The following is an 18,747-nucleotide window of genomic DNA, read 5'->3' on the forward strand; positions in this document are numbered from 1 at the left end:
GTAAGCAAACTGAATATTTACTGCAAATCTGAGGATAGACATGTGTACAGCGTATAAAAGGGGATGAGAGAGGGAGATAAAAGCTTCTATAGAGAGAGACAGAAATAGAGAGGAGAAAGAACTAAGACAAGATGTATAACAGAAGAAAGAGGGAGGGGATAAAGAGAGAGGCAGAATGAGGAAAAGAGTAGGAGAAAAAATGACAGAGAAATGGAGAGAGAGAGGAGAAGAAGGTGGAGAGAAAGAGAGAGGTTTCAGATCTAATGAGAAGGACAGAATAAAGAAAGAGAGAAGTGTTATAAAGCAGTAAGTATTTACAGAGAGAGAGAGAGAGAGAGAGAGAGAGAGAGGACTGGAACATTTGTTCTGCTGGTCATGAGAAAAGTTGTATTTATAGAAATTTGGCACAAACTTTAATGTTCGCCATGGGTCAGTATTCAAGGGGAAAGTCAGCACTGGGCTAAAAGCGACGCAGCCCGATGACATCACCACTGGCATTGCTTACCCAGCGGTCAGCTGTTACCATGGTAACACTCTCCGAGCTCATCGTGCCTGTGATTGGCACCGGCAGTTAGCGCTTTCGCACCATCCCAGTTACCACACACACACACACACACAGCTATAGAAGCCCTATAATGTTCATATATTCACACATTCATATTTCATTAGAAACAATAGAGCAATTTGTCCCATTGAGCAAAAGCCGGCGAGTGGCGAACTATTTAAAAACATCGTAAACATACAGAAATAACGACCATAATCTGAAAACACGGAACGCAAACGTACCAAATCAATCAGACGCAGAAACACGTAGAATTTAAAAGTGACAGATCTGAAAAGAGAGATATATCCGCCAATAGGATGAAGACATTCAGAAAGACCCCAATCAGAGAAAACACACACACACACACACACACACACACACTCTCTCTCTCTCTCCTTCAGTCATAAAACTATGGAAGTCTGTTCCCACCAAACAGAGGAGAAAGGAATAACCTGTTTTTTGTATCTGGCTGCAATGTGTAAAAAAAAAAACTATTTTTTAAAATCAAAATATTTTTGTGTTAAATGTGTGTGTGATAAAAAGTGTGATAAAATGGGCTACAGTCATGTCACATCAGGAGCATCAGCTGATTTGCTGTGATGTTATGGGGAAACAACATTGCAGTAACGTTGTCTCCTTTCGAAATAAGGATTACCAAAGGTTTTACAGTGATTTACTATGAAATCTGGACTCTTGCTTTGTCCATACGATTGCACTGTCTTTAGTGAATCATAACACCACACCGTCATGCAAAAAAAACACACATGGATTAACCCAAATGATTTCACCTTCTTGGTAGCCACATATTTAAAAAGCTTATTCTGATCTGTTGGGATTGAGCATTATGATGAACATTACAGCTGCAGCTGAGAAGAACTCAACTCTCTTAAAAAAGCATTTCAGAGCATTAATATAAAACTTTATGGTTATGATTTAGCCTTTTTTGAATCCATCTGAAGTCAAAGTTTTCTGCCAGAAGTTAAAAGAAGGGAAAAAATACAGGTGAGCAATTTCTCCTGCACCTGGTGGGATTGAGCTTCTGTACAAAACTCCCTTGGCGAAACTCTACCAAGAGATGTGTGTGAAGATTAATCTAAACTGCTGTTCTTCGTAATAAAAGCCCTCGAGCTGAAGATGAATCTATCATTCCTCCATGCGGAGAAACAAAGTGAATAAATGAAAAATAAAATACAAATAAAAACATCATTGTAACATCAATCCATTTCGGTTTGTTCTCTAACAGCTTTCCTGGCTGTGAAAATAAGCAAAGCGTTAACAAGATTAGTGATAATAATCTCCAAACCAAAGCGGCCTGTACAGAGAGTTAATAGAGCTAATACTGAGACTGTACAGACATAGTTATTACTCATTATTACACGTTATTACTGTCTTATTACAACAGACGTGACAGATGGTTTGAAGAGTTGTCCATGGCTCGGTGGAGAAAGTTCTGGAGCCTCGGTTTATTTTTCTGATTGTCTATAAAGGTTTGAAAAGTGAGTTTTATGCCAGACCGCCCCCTACAGTCCAGCCGCAGCACCGCAATACAGTACAGTACAGCCTCTCAGTCCGCGAGCCAACACGGCACAGTCCTGAAACCCAACCTTCGTAATCCAGTGTGTGGATGAACACTTCTTAAACAGCATCACTGTCAGTCCCACAAAAGATAAGAAAATTGGCACATGATTGGACGGAAAAAGCGCCCTGCTCAGGGTAGCACAAAATAACCAGTAATCCACTGACTGTGAGAGATGCCGACTGATCCAGTCAGGGCAGGGAGATCAGAATGGTCCTCCTCTCCAGGCTCTGTCTGCCCACAAATGAGTTCTTCTGTAGCTACTGTTGTGAGAAGCTGATTTAAACTGAGATACATGGACAGGTGAACTGGACATGAAATACTCATGAAAACGTTACTTGTTAATCTTGAAATTTAGGGTTTTTTTATAGTGGTTGATGTCAATGTTCTGAGATGTTTAGTCTAGAGCACTGTGACCCATCACTCTCCAATAAATGCCATCATTCTCTACCAAACCTCATCATTCTCAAACCAAACTCCATCATTCTCCATCTAACACCGCCATTCTCTAATCAAACACTGCTATTCTCCACCAAATACCACCATCATTCACCACCAACCATCATCATTCACCACCAACCACCATCATTCTGAAACCGAACACCAACATTCTTCAGCTAACACCATCATTCATCTAACCATACACTATCAATTTTAACCAAGCACCCCTATTCTCCACCAAACATTCCATCATTCTCCATTTAACACCACCATTCTCGAATTAAACACTGCTATTCTCCACCAAATACCACCAACATTCACCATCAAACACCATCATTCTCCACCACACCATCACTCTCAAACCAAATACTAACATCCTCCAACAAACACATCATTCTCCACCACCATTCTCTAACCAAACATCCCCATTTTCCACCAAAACACTACCATCCTCCAACAAACACAATCATTCCGTCTCCACAGGTACACCCAACCCGTGATGATGTGTTGGAGAATACATACTGGTGCTTTCAGGTATTGGGTACTGGTACTGGTTTCAGAAAGAGGACAAAACTCTACTAGCAACAGACTCTTTTGTTTTCCTGCCTCAGAATTCGCTGGCTTTAACTGATTTAGCATTTTAACTCAAGACATGTGCTGTGAACCTAACGGGTGCTCACCTGGAACTACTACTAAAGAATACTTCCTGGATGCAACTCTGAAGGTGGACTCACAAGAGACCACTTTCTAGGCCAAAAGCAAGTTCTATGAGTAGTATTGTACTAACTCTTGAATATTCTTCTAGAAGCCACCAAGCAAGAGAGACTGTAAGTCAATAAGGTAGCTAGCAAACTTGCTGTCTCCATACATTACCAATTGTTAGAAAAAGAATTTTTGGATCAGCGTTACATAAGCAGCTAAACAATAAGGTCTAGAAAATGGACTAAATATGCTCTATGATAGCATGACAGCAGTATCCTGCTGCAATTTGGCATTTATTTTATGTAGCTTGTTTGAAGTTGGCTCCATTTCATCTCACCCATACACTCCCACTGTAAATCTTGTAAACAAGAGAGTGGAGGGGCTTCACGCTGTCAGGTGATACCATCTGCTGTCCGTCTGTTAAAGTCAAAACTGGCATAACCATAAAAGTGCCCTGTGGGGAGTAGGGATTGGCACAAGTCAGTTAACCGTTACATAACTGTCTGGTTGATGTGTGTGTGTGTGTGTGTGTGTGTGTGTGTGTGAAAGTGTACATTAATACTGGAGGTCTATCGAGATCTGCTGGATTACTGTACTCCTTTCTACTGGTGCTAAAATCTGACTGTGTTGCTGTGTGACCAGGTTTGAACTGGTGAAATTGTAGCTGTAAATGCTGGTTATGCTTATATGTGGCTGAATATAACTGGCTGAAACTGGCTGCCTTGGACCAGTGGTCAGTGCTGTGTTATACTCGAGTTGTTGAGTGTGAGTGGGGAAGGCCGGTGTTGTTGTATCCGTGCGTGAAGGTGTTATAGGGGTGCATGCTCGGATATCCCATTAGCGAACTGGGCGACATTGTGATCGTGTTGGGCGACATGGTGACACTGTTGGGCGTCATGGCGACGCTATTAGACGTCATGGTGGAGGCGGAGTTGGGGGTCATGAGCGGGATGTCGTCGGGTGAGCGCCGCAGGGTCAACGTGTAATCTCGTGGAGATGAGGCCGGCGTCAAGCGCAGCGGGTCACAAAGTGACCCTTCCTCCTTCTCACACCCGCCAATCGAAGTGGGTGTGTAGTTGAGGTCGTTGGGCAGGCCCTGGCGCTGGGGGACAGGCTGTGGGGGCGTGTCCTGCCGACTGCGCTTGTCCTTGCGGTAGTAGAGCGCAGCAAAAGCCAAAACGTTGAGGAATAGCAGTGAAGCTCCCACAGCGATGGTCACGCTAAGCTCAGTGGAGTAGTCCCGTGGGTTAGCAATGACCAATGGGCCGCTGCGGGCCGTGGACTGAGGTGGTGGGCGTTTGCCGGGTGTCCGGGCCTTGCCGCCCCCTCCCGGCCGGGGCGTAGAGCTGCGGGTGCTGTGTGTGGTCTGAGCCGGTGGGACACGAGTGGTGGTAGAGGTGTAGTGGAACATGTCATGCAGGTTGTACAGGTGGGGCACCAGGTGCTTCCAGAAAGCCACCTTTGTGGCACGGTAGTGGTCGCGGACCCGGGGCTTCAGACCGATGTGCAAGTACAGCTGATCGTGAGGGCTGTACTTCGACCAGGAAACCTCTTCAAAACGGTTTGCCTTCGTGTGGATGAACTTGGTGTCCTGAGGAACAGGCTTGTTTGGGTCTCTGAGAGAAGAAAGGCAGAGAGAAAAAGAGAGAGATAGAGGAAGAGAAAGAGAAAGAGAAAGAGAAAGAGACAGTTACTACATTATTAATTATTACGATTGTAAATCATCCTGTGACTGGTATTATCGTTGTAATGTTGTAATTGATTATAATCAATCATTACATTCAGTAAATAATGCACTTATTTTGGTCCTAAATAAAATGTATTCTTTTTAAACATAAAGGTGAGTCTGATTCTGATTCTCTGCCTGATTTTGATTCTCTGCCTGATTCTGATTCTCTGTATGATTCTAATTGTCTTGATTCACAGTCTGATTCTGATTCACAGTCTGATTTAGATTTTTTGCCTGATTCTGATTTTCTTGTTCAGATCCAGTCTGGTTCTCATTCTCAGTTTGATTCTGATTATCTTTGTGATTCTGATTCTCACCTGGAGTCTTAGTTTCCCTCTGATTCTGATCTTTGCATAATTCATAATTCTCAGTCTAAGTCCTCCATCTGATCATATTTACTGATGCTGTCACATATCTCACACTGTCCTAGAGGGTGCTGTTTCACATCACAGTCTGCAGCTGAATTCCTGCATCTCCTCTCTCTCTCATTCTCTCTCTCTCTCTCTCTCTCGCTCTCTCTCTCCTACTGTGACCTACTTCAGGATTCTTTTTCAGGCCATTTCTACGCTATGCACCTGCTGTCCACACCAGCAGAGCAGCAGATGAAACTCTACACACTGAGGATGATGCTGGACCCATGCTGGGTCACTTTGGACTATTTGCTGCCAAAATAATCGGTACTTGCAATGAAATGAAACCATGTCCTTTTCAGTCATTGTAGTTCATTCTTTAAGACTCTTCCCAAATTTCTCCCCAGTTTAGTCCCCACTAGCTAGAACTCCACCCATCACAAGATTCTACCAGCATTGCGAGGGTGAAGGCTTGCACAGTCTTCCTTCTGAGAATGCAATGCTCCACCACATCCCTTCAAACTGCCTCTAACACACAACACTCAACGTGTTTGGAGGAGAACGCTAAAATTATTGTTTGTTATTGTTTATTAGTAGCTCTGTGTTACAAAAATTTAGTTTACAGTAAATGTGTTACCCAGTCTTGGCGAAGTTGGTCCAGTACGTCATGACAACGGCACTGAGCATGATGTCATTGCGTGAGAAGTTGCAGGGGAAAAGCTCGGTGGGTCCTATGAGGGGAATTCCAAACACGTAGGGGATCTCGTCTCCGTGGGCGGAGTCGGCCCAGGCGGGCTTCATGGGGCTCTGGCAGTGGTGGTAAAAAGCGTAGAAGAAAGTTGGGGAACCGTAGCGGGCATGCAGGTCCGCAGTCACCATCGCAGGCTCCACCCACTGGTGGTCAGTGAACATGGCCACCAGTGTTTTGCGGCGGGTCTCAGGGTTGTCCCTGTCAGCCCAGTCCGTGTACATGAACTTTATCGTTTCTCTCAGTGTGTCCTTCCCTTCCGGGTAACCATAGAGACCATCCACAAAGTCTGACACGGCAAAATCAAAATCAGATCCAGAGACTCCACCCTCCTCAGGTTCCACCACGCCTTCGACGAAACGGAGCCCCTCACCCTGGTTAACGCCCAGCATGATGTCGTAGTTGAGGAACTCGCCCTGCTCCATTAACACCTCCGGGTCATCCGGAATAAGATCGCCATCAATGACAGGGCCAAAGGCAATGTGGAAGCGTGCAGGCTGGATATCTTGTTCCACCAGCTCCCTGTAGCTGCGCTTCTGCATGCACAGCACCAAGTCCTGCACACAAACACAAACACAAACACATATAACATAAATCATAAATCTAAAAAACATAAAAACATTAAAAAAAAAAACATAAATCCTAAACATAAACATAAATCCTAAACAGTTAAGTGTTTTACCTGCTCTAATGGCATGTGTAGAAAAAACACAGAAAAACTTTCAATATAACAAATAATGTGGACCTTCATGATAATTGTTATCTTCATTATTTCTAGAAAGTCAAAACATTGACTTACTATCACTTGTAGCAGGATGGAAAAACAATTGATTACCTTCATAAGGAATATGATTGTGATTGTGATAAATACTGAAATAGCAACAGTGATATGTGGTTTTAGTGGAAACACCTACATGGGTGTCCAACACATTGCAGCCCACACGCTCGGCCAGCAGACGGGTGTACTTTACCGGCTGGTAATTTACTGACCAGCTGGACAAAGCAGATCCACTCTGGATGATCGCTCGGTGGAACAGACCTAAAGAGAGACAGAAAGAGAGAGAGAGAGAGAGAGAGAGAGAGAGAGAGAGAGAGAGAGAGGGAATGAAGCTCTAACAACATTAATATCCAGAATAACATAACAACATTTTAATAGCATAAATAACTTAGGGAGCAAATGAGTGAAAGCAGAACAAGAGTGAGTAAATGAGTACATGAGCATGTAAGTGAGGGAATAAGTGAGTGAGTGAATGAAGGTAGTAGGTACATAATTAAGTAAGTGGATGAGTGAGTGAGTGAAGGAGTACACGAGTATGTGAGTGAGTGAGTGAGTGAGTGAGTGAAGGAGTACATGAGTATGTGAGTGAGTGAGTGAGTGAAGGAGTACATGAGTATGCGAGTGAGTGAGTGAGTGAGTGAGTGAGTGAAGGAGGGAGCAGAAAAGTGAGTAAATAAGAGAGAGTGAGACAGTGAGTAAGGACGTTAATGAAACAGTGAGAGAAAGAATGAGTGAGTGAGTGAGTAAGGAAGTGAGTGAGTGAATGAATAAGGGCACTTCCTTATTCATTCACTCACTTACTTCCTTACTCACTCTCACACTCACAGGGAGTGAGTGAGGGGTTGAATCAGTGAGTTACAAGACATGCTTTATATCTTAAAATAATAGCAATTATTAATATGGAAAGGGGATTCACTTTTTGAACAGTAATCTGTGTGTGTGTTGTGTGTGTGTGAAACTGAAACACCATCCCGATTACACACACAGCTCACACAGCTCAAACACTGCACACACCATTTAAACAGAGAGAAGAGCTAAGTGGGTCAAGTAAGCAGGACACTGAACCCACATACATGTTCACACACACACACACACACACACCTATAGAAATATATTCACATAAAGGTCTGCACACACATAGGAAAGGAAGAGAAGAGAGAAAAAAGAGAAGAGAAGAGAAAAGATGAGAAGAGAAGAAAAGAAAAATGAGAAAAGAAGAGAAGAGAAGAGAAGAAAAATTAGAAAAGAAGAGAAGAGAAGAAAATGAGAAAAGAAGAGAAGAGAAGAAAAATGAGAAGAAAAGAGAAGAAAAAGGAGAAAAGAAAAGATAAGAAGAGAAGAGAGAAAAAAGAGAAGAGAAGAAAAATGAGAAGAAAAATGAGAAGAGAAAAGATAAGAAGAGAAGAGAAAAAAAAGAGAAGAAGAGAAGAGAAGAAAAAAAGAAGAGAAAAGATAAAAAGAGAAGAGAAGAGAAAATAAGAAAAATGAGAAGAAAAGAGAAGAAAAAAGAGAAGAGAAAAGATAAGAAGAGAAGAGAGAAAAAAGAGAAGAGAAGAGAAAAAAAGAAAAACGAGAAGAAAAATTAGAAGAAAAGAGAAGAGAAAAGATAAGAAGAGAAGAGAAGAGAAGGAAAGAGAAGAAAAAAAGAAGAGAAAAGATAAGAAGAGAAGAGAAAAGAAGAAAAATGAGAAGAAAAGAGAATAAAAAAGAGAAGAGAAGAGAAATGAAGAAAAATGAGAAGAGAAGAGAGAAAAAAGAGAGGAGAAGAGAAGAAAAATGAGAAGAGAAGAGAAGAAAAAAGACGAAAAATGAGAAGAGAAGAAAATAAGAGAAGAGAAGAAGAGAATAAAAAAGAAAAGATAAGAAGAGAAGTGAGAAAAAAGAGAAGAGAAGAGAAATGAAGAAAAATGAGAAGAGAAGAGAAAAAAAGAGAGGAGAAGAGAAGAGAAGAAAAATGAGAAGAGAAGAGAAGAAAAAAGACGAAAAATGAGAAGAGAAGAGAAGAGAAGAGAAGAGAAGAAAAGAAGAGAAGAAAAGAGAAAAGATAAGAAGAGAAGAGAGAAAAAAGAGAAGAGAAGAGAAGGGAAGAGAAGAAAAGAAGAGAAGAAAAGAGAAAAGATAAGAAGAGAAGAGAGAAAAAAGAGAAGAGAAGAGAAGAGAAGAGAAAAGACGAAAGATGAGAAGAGAAGAGAAGAGAAGAGAAGAAAAGAAGAGAAGAAAAGAGAAAAGATAAGAAGAGAAGAGAGAAAAAAGAGAAGAGAAGAGAAGAGAAGAGAAGAGAAAAGACGAAAGATGAGAAGAGAAGAGAAGAGAAGAGAAGAAAAGAAGAGAAGAGAAGAAAAAAAGAAGAGAAAAGATAAAAAGAGAAGAGAAGAGAAAATAAGAAAAATGAGAAGAAAAGAGAAGAAAAAAGAGAAGAGAAAAGATAAGAAGAGAAGAGAGAAAAAAGAGAAGAGAAGAGAAAAAAAGAAAAACGAGAAGAAAAATTAGAAGAAAAGAGAAGAGAAAAGATAAGAAGAGAAGAGAGAAAAGACGAAAGATGAGAAGAGAAGAGAAGAGAAGAGAAGAGAAGAAAAGAAGAGAAGAGAAGAAGAGAGGAGAAGAAAAGAAGAGAAGAGAAGAAGAGAGGAGAATACAGAAGAGAAGATGAGAGAAAGAGATACAAGATAAAGAAGAGAATAGAGGAGAGGAGAGAAGAAGAAAAAAGAGAAAGGAAGAGAAGAGATAGAAGGAGAAGAGGGGAGACGAGAATAGGGGAAGAAAAGAGGAAAAGAGAGGAGGAGTGAGAGGAAAGGGAAGAGAAGAGATGAAAAAAGAAGGAAAAAGAAGAGCAGAGATGTGGTGTAGTAGGCTACCATGGTTTTTTAGCACAGATTACCATGGCAACACAAGAGGTGCTGGATCTGACCATAGTACAGGTACCACAGTGTTTCTTTACCCAGCACTGTTCATATGACTGTTATTAACACTGACTCTGCTGGAGTTTTCTCTTCAGCTCTTCAACATCTGTGTTGTCTTAGCAGTTTCTTTGGATCATTATCTTTGCTGTAATTTGAAGCAACTGCCAATGAGTTTGGTGGCATTTACTGGAACTTAGAGCAGATAAGATATCCAATTCACCTCAGCAGTAACATCATTACTGAAGATAAGTGCACCAGTACCTGTGGCATCCATATATACCAAAGCCATGACACCCCCCATCATGTTTCTCAGATGCGATGGTATGCTTTGGATCGTGGGTAGTCCACACCTTGCTCCTGCAATCACTCTGATAGAGGTAAATCTTGGTCTCATCTGTCTATACCTTTTTTTTTTCCAGAATACTGTAGGCTTTCTGTTTTAGTGGTCTGCATCTTGCAGTGTAGCCTGGATTTCTGTTCATGAAGTCTTCTGTGCATATTAGTCTCTGATAAATACACACCCACTTCCTGAAGGCTGTTTGTGATCTGCCGGACAGACAGATCTGTTCTGGATTTGTTCTGAAGATTAAAGGATTCTTCTGCCATCAGCATAGGAGGTCTTCCTTGGCTTACCAGTCATTTTGTGAATAATGAGCTCACTGGTGCGCCAATTCTACTTTCATCAGACTCTAAAGGTGTTTCGAAACTTAGAAGCAAGCCTAGGTATCTTACACCTGCACTAATGAAGCAATGGATCACACCTGTGTAAACATAAACACCTGTGAAGCTAAATGTCCCAAACATTATGGTGCCCTGAAATCAGGGGGGTGGTGTAAAAAAAAGCCTTGGAATTTCAACATGGTGCAGCTGAAATGTACGACAATACCCTTGAATTAAAGCTGGAATGTCTGGAATGTTAATCATGTCTGATTGGTTTGATTTGAAATGTTCAACTGTACAGCAGAGGGGCTTTGTCCCAAACATTATTGAGGGCACTGTATGTGGAGATCTGGAATTCTGGGATAAGAGAATGGGGTGTTTGGCATGTGTGTGCTATTTGGCAACTGAATTAAGTGAGGTGGGATTATGTGGTGTTTGGGAATTCTATGATATTTCTATCGTGTGGTGTCTTGGAAATTGTGAGGTATGAGAACTGTGTAATTCTGGGAGTTTGAGAGTGTGGCATTCAGGGATCTGGAGTGCTCTTACCCTCCGAGTGGTGGGAGAGAGTGAGCAGGCTCACACACGATGCTCCGATTCCTGATCCAAACACGGTAACGCGACCTGGGTCTCCTCCAAAAAATCCAATATTTTTACTGATCCAGCGCAGAGCCTGGATCTGATCCAGCAGCCCGTAATTTCCTTTAGCAGCCTGATCACCGGTACTCAAGAAGCCTGAGAGAGAGAAACACACACACACACACACACACACATACATTTACTATACTTAATTTCTTTCCATATAAAAAGATAGACACAACTGGAAACACATGTTTTACAGATTCTTAGTCTGTTAAAGGTGGCAGTTCATTTAGGACATCAAAATTCAGAAACAAAGGAAGTAGCATTTCCAAAATAGGCAAGCTCCTTATAACTGCTGAGATGGAGCAGGATTTTGCCAGCTGTTTAGCTTTTGCCTTGATTAGAAGTCCACACACTGCACATAGGCCAAACACTTGGACTATAAGCTGACATTTAAGTTTCCAGTTTCCAGTGGCAGGAATTAAAGACCTGGTCCTTCTGCAGTATATGAAGCCTACAAATCACAGAATAGCACAGGATATTTCATACATGAGTCATTCTATGATCTGGATGTCAGTCGCCACTGCAGTGTTTGATGCATTAAGCACAGAAATGTTTCAGAAAGGTTTGTTTCCAAAGCTTAAAGCCGTTAATGCAGGTGCTCTTTTAACAGAAAACATTATTTCTTAAAGAGTAACATACTATTTAAATCATTTTTCATTAGTACATGGCCATTTCACATGTCCAAACTCACTAACACTAACTAAATGTTTACATGTATACATACATTTATATATACTATCATGTCCCTGTTTGCATACTATATATGTAATAAATATAATAACATATATAATAAATACATTTTTGTTCAAATGTAATGGCGTGTGTCCCTCATTTTGACTTACCACCTTGTTACACTAGGTTGTTTTGCCTATAAATAACGAACTGTTGCTTTAAATGACATAGCAGAGAGGACAAGACATCATGTCAGCCATTTTTCACCTTTAGGTTCTGATGCTCTTTCAAGGTCAGGAACATGACCAAATTAAGAACTGTGGCCATTTTAGGATGAAATCTACCACCCAGACACATACCACCCGTCAAATTTTAATTGTAAGCATGGCTCCCGTGTCTGCATAAAAACAATAACAATATTAAGGTTTTTATGCCTGAGTGGGAAAATATGCTTTTTTGGACAATGAACATATCTTTCATTGTGTGTACTTTATTAAACGTGTTTGCTCCTGATGAAAACTTTGAAAACTGCATAGTGGAAACTGCAGCCATTTCGAAGAATGACTCATATAATCACTTTCTTTTGACCTGCAGAAATGGAAACAACACATTTGGTGTATTTGCAATTCCTGGTGCACTGCAATAGAGTGCTTAAAGTATCTCATCCAGGGAAACATGGAGCCTTCAAGAGAGCTACAGCTGTTTAGGATGACTCCAGATGTTGAGAGGAGTCATGCAGCAGGCAGAAAGGTGAATGACTGAACGGGTACCAAAGACACACAGACACAGGCACTCGTTAGCCCCCCCAAAAAAGAGTGGGAGGATTGTCTATTGCTTTGTATGATGCAATTCCTTCCTTCTTGAGCTCTTTAGAAATGTGTGTGTACATGTGTGTGTGTTTTCTGTCTGATCACAGCCACACGACTCATAAAATGTTGAATAAAAGCTTTCTGGGGCTGATGTATTTCTTTGGTCTATTCATCTAGAATTATTTGCACAGTGTACAGAGCAGCAACATGATTCACACATTGGGGAAAACTAAAAATGGACAAAAAGGGAGATACATGCTTTTCATTGGACAGCAGTGATATGTTCTTATTTCGTTTTATTGTGTATTCATCAGTGACAGCTCCTATTAATGTCCTTAATATAGGATATAGGATATCTTATATAGAAATGCATGCATTGTTTTTTATGACACTATATTACTACAAAATTACACTGTAAGCATGATATTAAAGCTGGTGTATTGATAAAGCAAGCATTAACCAGAAACAGTAAAAACTGTGGAAAATGTTATGTGTATTGAAGCGTGTTACAGTGAAGATCTGCCATTGCTGAACTGCACTGTGTTCTTTTATAGCACTTTCACTGATCTTATATCTCTCAGGGACTTAGCTGTACATGAAAGCATGCACAGACACGTTATAAAGCATTTATAAAGCACTCTTACTGCTTCTGGGCTTTTTATGACAGCACATATGTTTCATATGAGAGAAATCGTGTCTGAGGCATAAAGCTCTCAAGCTGCAGAGTGACATATACAGCTTCTGAATGATTTATACAGCATTCATTAAATGATTTAGGGCAGAGAATTCATATATATAAAGTGGGGAAAAAAGTATTTAGTCAGTCACCAATTGTGCAAGTTCTCCCACTTAAAAAAATAAGAGAGGCCTGTAATTGACATCATAGGTAGACCTCAACTATGAGAGACAAAATGAGAAAAAAAAATCTAAAAATCACATTGTCTGATTTTTAAAGAATTTATTTGCAAATAATGGTGGAAAATAAGTATTTGGTCACCTACAAACAAGCAAGATTTCTGGCTGTCACAGACCTGTAACTTCTTCTTTAAGAGGCTTCTCTGTCCTCCACTCATTACCTGTATTAATGGCACCTGTTTGAACTCGTTAACAGTATAAAAGACACCTGCCCACAACCTCAAACAGTCACACTCCAAACTCCACTATGGTGAAGACCAAAGAGCTGTCGAAGGACATCAGAAACAAAATTGTAGACCTGCACCAGGCTGGGAAGACTGAATCTGCAATAGGCAAGCAGCTTGGTATGAAGAAACCTACTGTGGGAGCAATAATCAGAAAATGGGAGACCTACAAGACCACTGCTAATCTCCCTTGATCAGGGGCTCCACGCAAGATCTCAGCCCGTGGGGTCAAAATGATCACAAGAACGGTCAGCAAAAATCCCAGAACCACACGGGGGACCTAGTGAATGACCTGCAGAAAGCTGGAACCAACGTTACAGAGGCTACCGTCAGTAACACACTACGCCGCCAGGGACTCAGATCTTGCAGTGCCAGACGTGTTCCCCTGCTTAAGCCAGTACATATCCGGCGCGTCTGAAGTTTGCTAGAGAGCATTTTGATGTTGCGTTGTGTTTGGAGGAGAGTGAATGCTGAGTTGCATCCAAAGAACACCATAACAACTGTGAAGCATGGGGGTGGCAACATCATGCTTTGGGGCTGTTTCTCTGCAAAGGGACTAGGACGACTGGTCCGTGTACATGAAAGAATGAATGTGAGATTTTGAGTGCAAACCTCCTTCCATTAGCAAGGGCACTGAAGATGAAACGTGGCTGGGTCTTTCAGCATGACAATGATCCCAAGCACACTGCCAGGGCAACAAAGGAGTGGCTTCATAAGAAGCATTTCAAGGTCCTGAAGTGGCCTAGCCAGTCTCCAGATCTCAACCCCATAGAAAACCTTTGGAGGGAGTTGAAAGTCTGTGTTGCCCGCCGACAGCCCCAAAACATCACTGCTCTAGAGGAGATCTGCATGGAAGAATGGGCCAACATACCAGCAACGGTGTATGCCAACCTTGTGAAGACTTACAGAAAACGTTTGATTTCTGTCATTGCCAACAAAGGATATATAACAAAGTATTGAGATGAACTTTTAACCATTATTTGCAAATAAATTCTTTAAAACTTATAACTTTTTTTCCCTCATTTTGTCTCTCATAGTTGAGGTCTACCTATGATGTCAATTACAGGCCTCTTTCATCTTTTTAAGTGGGAGAACTTGCACAATTGACAGAATACTTTTTCCCCCACTGTATATATATATATATATATATATATATATATATATATATATATATATATATATATATATAAAGAGAGAGAGAGAGAGAGCGCGAGAGAGAGAGAGACATTTGAACTGTTTGGCCAGAATCAGTGAAAACTTACATCTTCATTGGAACCAAAAACAATATTTTTATAGATTTTTAAGGGGGAGTCAAAGTTATACATACAGCACACCTGCCTGCTGGAAAAACAGCCTGGCTGGCTCTTGACCACCCTAGGGTATGTTGTTATTTGAGTTGGATGGTTTAGCTGATCTACAGGCATTAACAACCTGACCAAGCTAGACCACCAGTATGACCATGCTTGACGCATGTTTGTCAACCAACATGACTAGCATCACCATGCTGGTGGACCAGTATGACCAGCCTCACGAGCAGGTCGACCAGTGTGCCAAGCATCCCCAAGCTTGTGGACCACCGTGACCAGTTTGACCACGAATGGCCAAAACCAAATGAAACATTATGTGTTTAAATGTCCCTTAGCAAGAGGCACTTTGACCAGATGCTTTTGATCGGCAGCAGAATTCAGGTTGTTTGTTTGATCACTATTCTTGGTTGGCAAACCAACTTTTGAACACAGTGGTGGTTCTGGCTTGTATGTATTTAGTTCATTAGAAATAACTGTTTTTTTTGTTGTTTTATGTTCCGAGAGACACTTTGGTGTAGTCGGTTGGGTGTTGTAGTATATTCATTAGCTATGCAGATGTTCATAGACCTGAAGGAATGGTATGAAGTTGAGGGAATAATATAGTGAGGCCCATGGGTTAGACTTGGGGAGCGAGATCCATTCCCAGGCCTAATTTGGTAAACTGTACATGAACTGAACAAATATAGGAAATTGTTTAGATTGGACATACTTTCCATTGTATGTGACCGGGATGTTAAGGGGTCCAGCTGTGTCTTCATGTGTACTATGTATGTTAAACAATGGTGGGGGCTGATTTATATCCCTTATGGATAAGATACTGACATCCTGCATATGGGAACAGTACAACAACATATGACGTGTAGTAGGGTATATATAATGTTCCTCTGTCTAGGGAGAGAGAGCAGAGGGGCACCGAAAATTGGCAGGCTCTCTCCACACTGTACTTTTGATTGGAATAAAATGCTTCATTATTGCAACTGAAAGACGGTGGTCATGAGTCCTTTCCAAAAGAAGTCCTTCCAAGAACACTTCAGTAATCACCATCATGATATCAACTAAGCAGAGATGGAGCCTCATATAGCAGCTATCAAACAGTCCTGTTGGAACACAAAATTGTAAATAGGTTTCAACCATCTAACCGTCTGAGGCTGATTGTCTGAGTTACGCTGAGTCCTCCTATTTTATTTATTATTCCATGGATGCTGGAAGCAAAACGGAACATGATGCTACACCACAATGCTTAATAGTTGGTCAAGGTTTATGAGTTCTCATCTGTACTTCTCCAAACATACATACAGTCATTGTGGCCAAACACCTCCTGACGTACTTACAGCCTATCTTAACCTGCTAGTAACCTCTCGACCCGGACAATGTGTCCTCTCAGGCGCCAGCACTCTGATCTATGGGTCACAGCGACCTGAACAATGTATCTCTTCAGACGTCGGTGTGGCACGCAAACCCTCTCCCCCTCCCTTTTCTCAACTCCCTAATCTATACTATAAATATGTATGTTAAATGCTTTTACCTCAGTCTGTATCGTGGTCACGAGCTGCGTGCAGACTCAATAAAACTTTGCTACTCAATGCATATTCTTGTCTGCCTTATCGATTCTTGACAGAATTCCACGACACACCTCAATCTTTGTCTCATTTGACTATAAAGCTTTCCTCCAGAATGCTTTTTATTTGTTCATGTGGTCAGCTGCAAACCTCTGTCGAGCTTGAGGGTGTTGATTTTGGAGCAATGGTTGGTTCTTGGAAAGCAGCCTTGATATAAACCTCGCCTGACTGTTGACAGTGACACTGGTGTTCCAGAAGTTCCCAGCTGATGGCAGGCCTGTGTCTTGGTGGTTGTTGGATTGTTCCTGACCATCTAAACAAATTTCCTCTGAGCTGAAGCTCCAGACCTCTGCAAAGTAGCTACACCTCCCAATAACTTGCGCATATGCACAATTGTTTGAACTTGAAGATCTTGGAACCTGCAGTGGTTTAGAAAAGCGTCTAAGAGATGTTCCAGACTTGTGTTAAACAATGATCATCCTTCTCAGACCTTCTCAGATCTACACTGAACTCCTTGGACTTTCCCATTGTACTGTGTGTTCGTCAATCAAATGCGTGCTGTCAAGCTAACCTATTTTATAAGTGCAGAGAGAAGCTACCAGGGAGTAGCTAACAGGAAGTTATGACACTGTTATTGACTGATATGTTATGACACTGAACATGTGACTCTGTGATGATTTTAGAAACCCCTAACCAAAAAAAAGAAAAAACAGAGATATGGCTTTCATGTAAATGATGAGGATGTGTAAATGTTTTTCTTTAAAATATTAGTTTTCAAAATAATAATCTTTATATTATTAATTATTATATTACAAATGTAACAAATCATGCAACCATGAAAATAACCTATATATTTTGTCAAATGTAATTTTTGTGATATTCTGTGAGTATTCAGTAAATAAAAATAAACATATATTGTATATATGTATACAAATGTGTGTGTGTGTGTGTGTGTGTGTGTGTGTGTGTGTGTATGTGTGTGTGTGTGTTTGTGTACCCAGTATTCCCACTCTGTAGTTAAGCGTGATGACGATGACATTGCCGTAGCTGGCGAGGACACTGCCATCCATGATGTTTCCAGTTCCCTCCATGTACGATCCCCCATGAATAAACAGCATCACTGGCCGGGGGTCCTCACGTGCCTCACGCAGACCTAACACACACACACACACACACACACACACACACACACACACACACACACACACACAAATAAAAACAGCATGTAAACAGTATGCTTTCAATAACTAGAATATGGCTGTATCCACATGATTATCCTAAATTACACTGTAAACATGTAATCCAACCTGGTCTGACCATTAAGTTAAGCTACATTATACAGTAAATGATAAAGGGAAGCTACATAAAATTTTAAACATATTTCAAACTGAATAGCATCTATTACACTGATGGACATTTGCAAGTTAACACTGTATAGTCAGGGTGTTCAAACACATATGCTTTACCCATCCACACAAGCACAACAACACTGAGAGTGTTTTCCAAGAGCTGCATTTTCAGTAATGCTGTTGATAAGCAGCCAGGAAGCCAAATCGCTTTCAGATATATCCGTCTACATGTTAATGATGTCTTATAAACACAGAAAAAATAGCATTTTGATAAAAATCCAGATTACTGCAGATGTCAAAATAATGATGTTAATGTTGTTTAGTGCTCTGAGTGAACGAAGGCTGAATAGCTGTGTGTGTTGAGTCTGATTCATGTCTGTAAACGCTGGAGCTTCATACAGCATTCTGAATGAGTGTGTGTGTGTGTGTGTGAGTATGTGTGTGTGTGTGTGTAAAAAGCTGAAGGCGGATAGCGCTGTGTTTACACACTCGCTCTGAATCCCTCCAGCTGACGCAAGGCTGCAGAAACCACAGCGCCAATCCCCTTTACCAATTACAGATCGATGAAAGGATTATGAATAAATATTTAACAAGATAAATATTAAAAATGAATAAAAAGAAATAAGATTGATGAAAACAGGAAATACCATCATCTTCCGAATCACCGCCTGCTTTCTTAGTGCCTGCAGAGAGACAGAAAGAGAGAGAGAGAGAGAGAGAGAGAGAGAGAGAGATTAAAACATAAGCCTGTATTTGAGGATCAGATCATCTGTGTTAGAGCTGTATAAGCAGGTTTTCATGCATGCAGATTATATGTAGATATATTACAATCCCCGTCT

General features: G+C 41.0%; 1 protein-coding gene across 1 annotated transcript in view; it reads right to left on the minus strand.

Annotated features, from left to right (window-relative positions):
- The window catches only part of nlgn3b (neuroligin 3b), a 30,855-nt gene continuing 12,108 nt past the window's right edge, over positions 1-18,747 (minus strand). The window contains exons 3-8 of the mRNA XM_072676652.1: positions 18,556-18,591; positions 17,557-17,712; positions 10,978-11,163; positions 7,005-7,129; positions 5,980-6,647; positions 1-4,879 (exon numbers count right to left, since the gene is read on the minus strand). Of these exons, the coding sequence (XP_072532753.1) occupies positions 4,009-4,879; positions 5,980-6,647; positions 7,005-7,129; positions 10,978-11,163; positions 17,557-17,712; positions 18,556-18,591 (2,042 nt within the window). The 3' untranslated portion in view covers positions 1-4,008. The remainder of the gene's footprint in view (positions 4,880-5,979; positions 6,648-7,004; positions 7,130-10,977; positions 11,164-17,556; positions 17,713-18,555; positions 18,592-18,747) is intronic.

This window comes from Salminus brasiliensis, chromosome 1 (assembly GCF_030463535.1).
Source record: "Salminus brasiliensis chromosome 1, fSalBra1.hap2, whole genome shotgun sequence".
Lineage (NCBI taxonomy): Eukaryota > Metazoa > Chordata > Actinopteri > Characiformes > Bryconidae > Salminus > Salminus brasiliensis.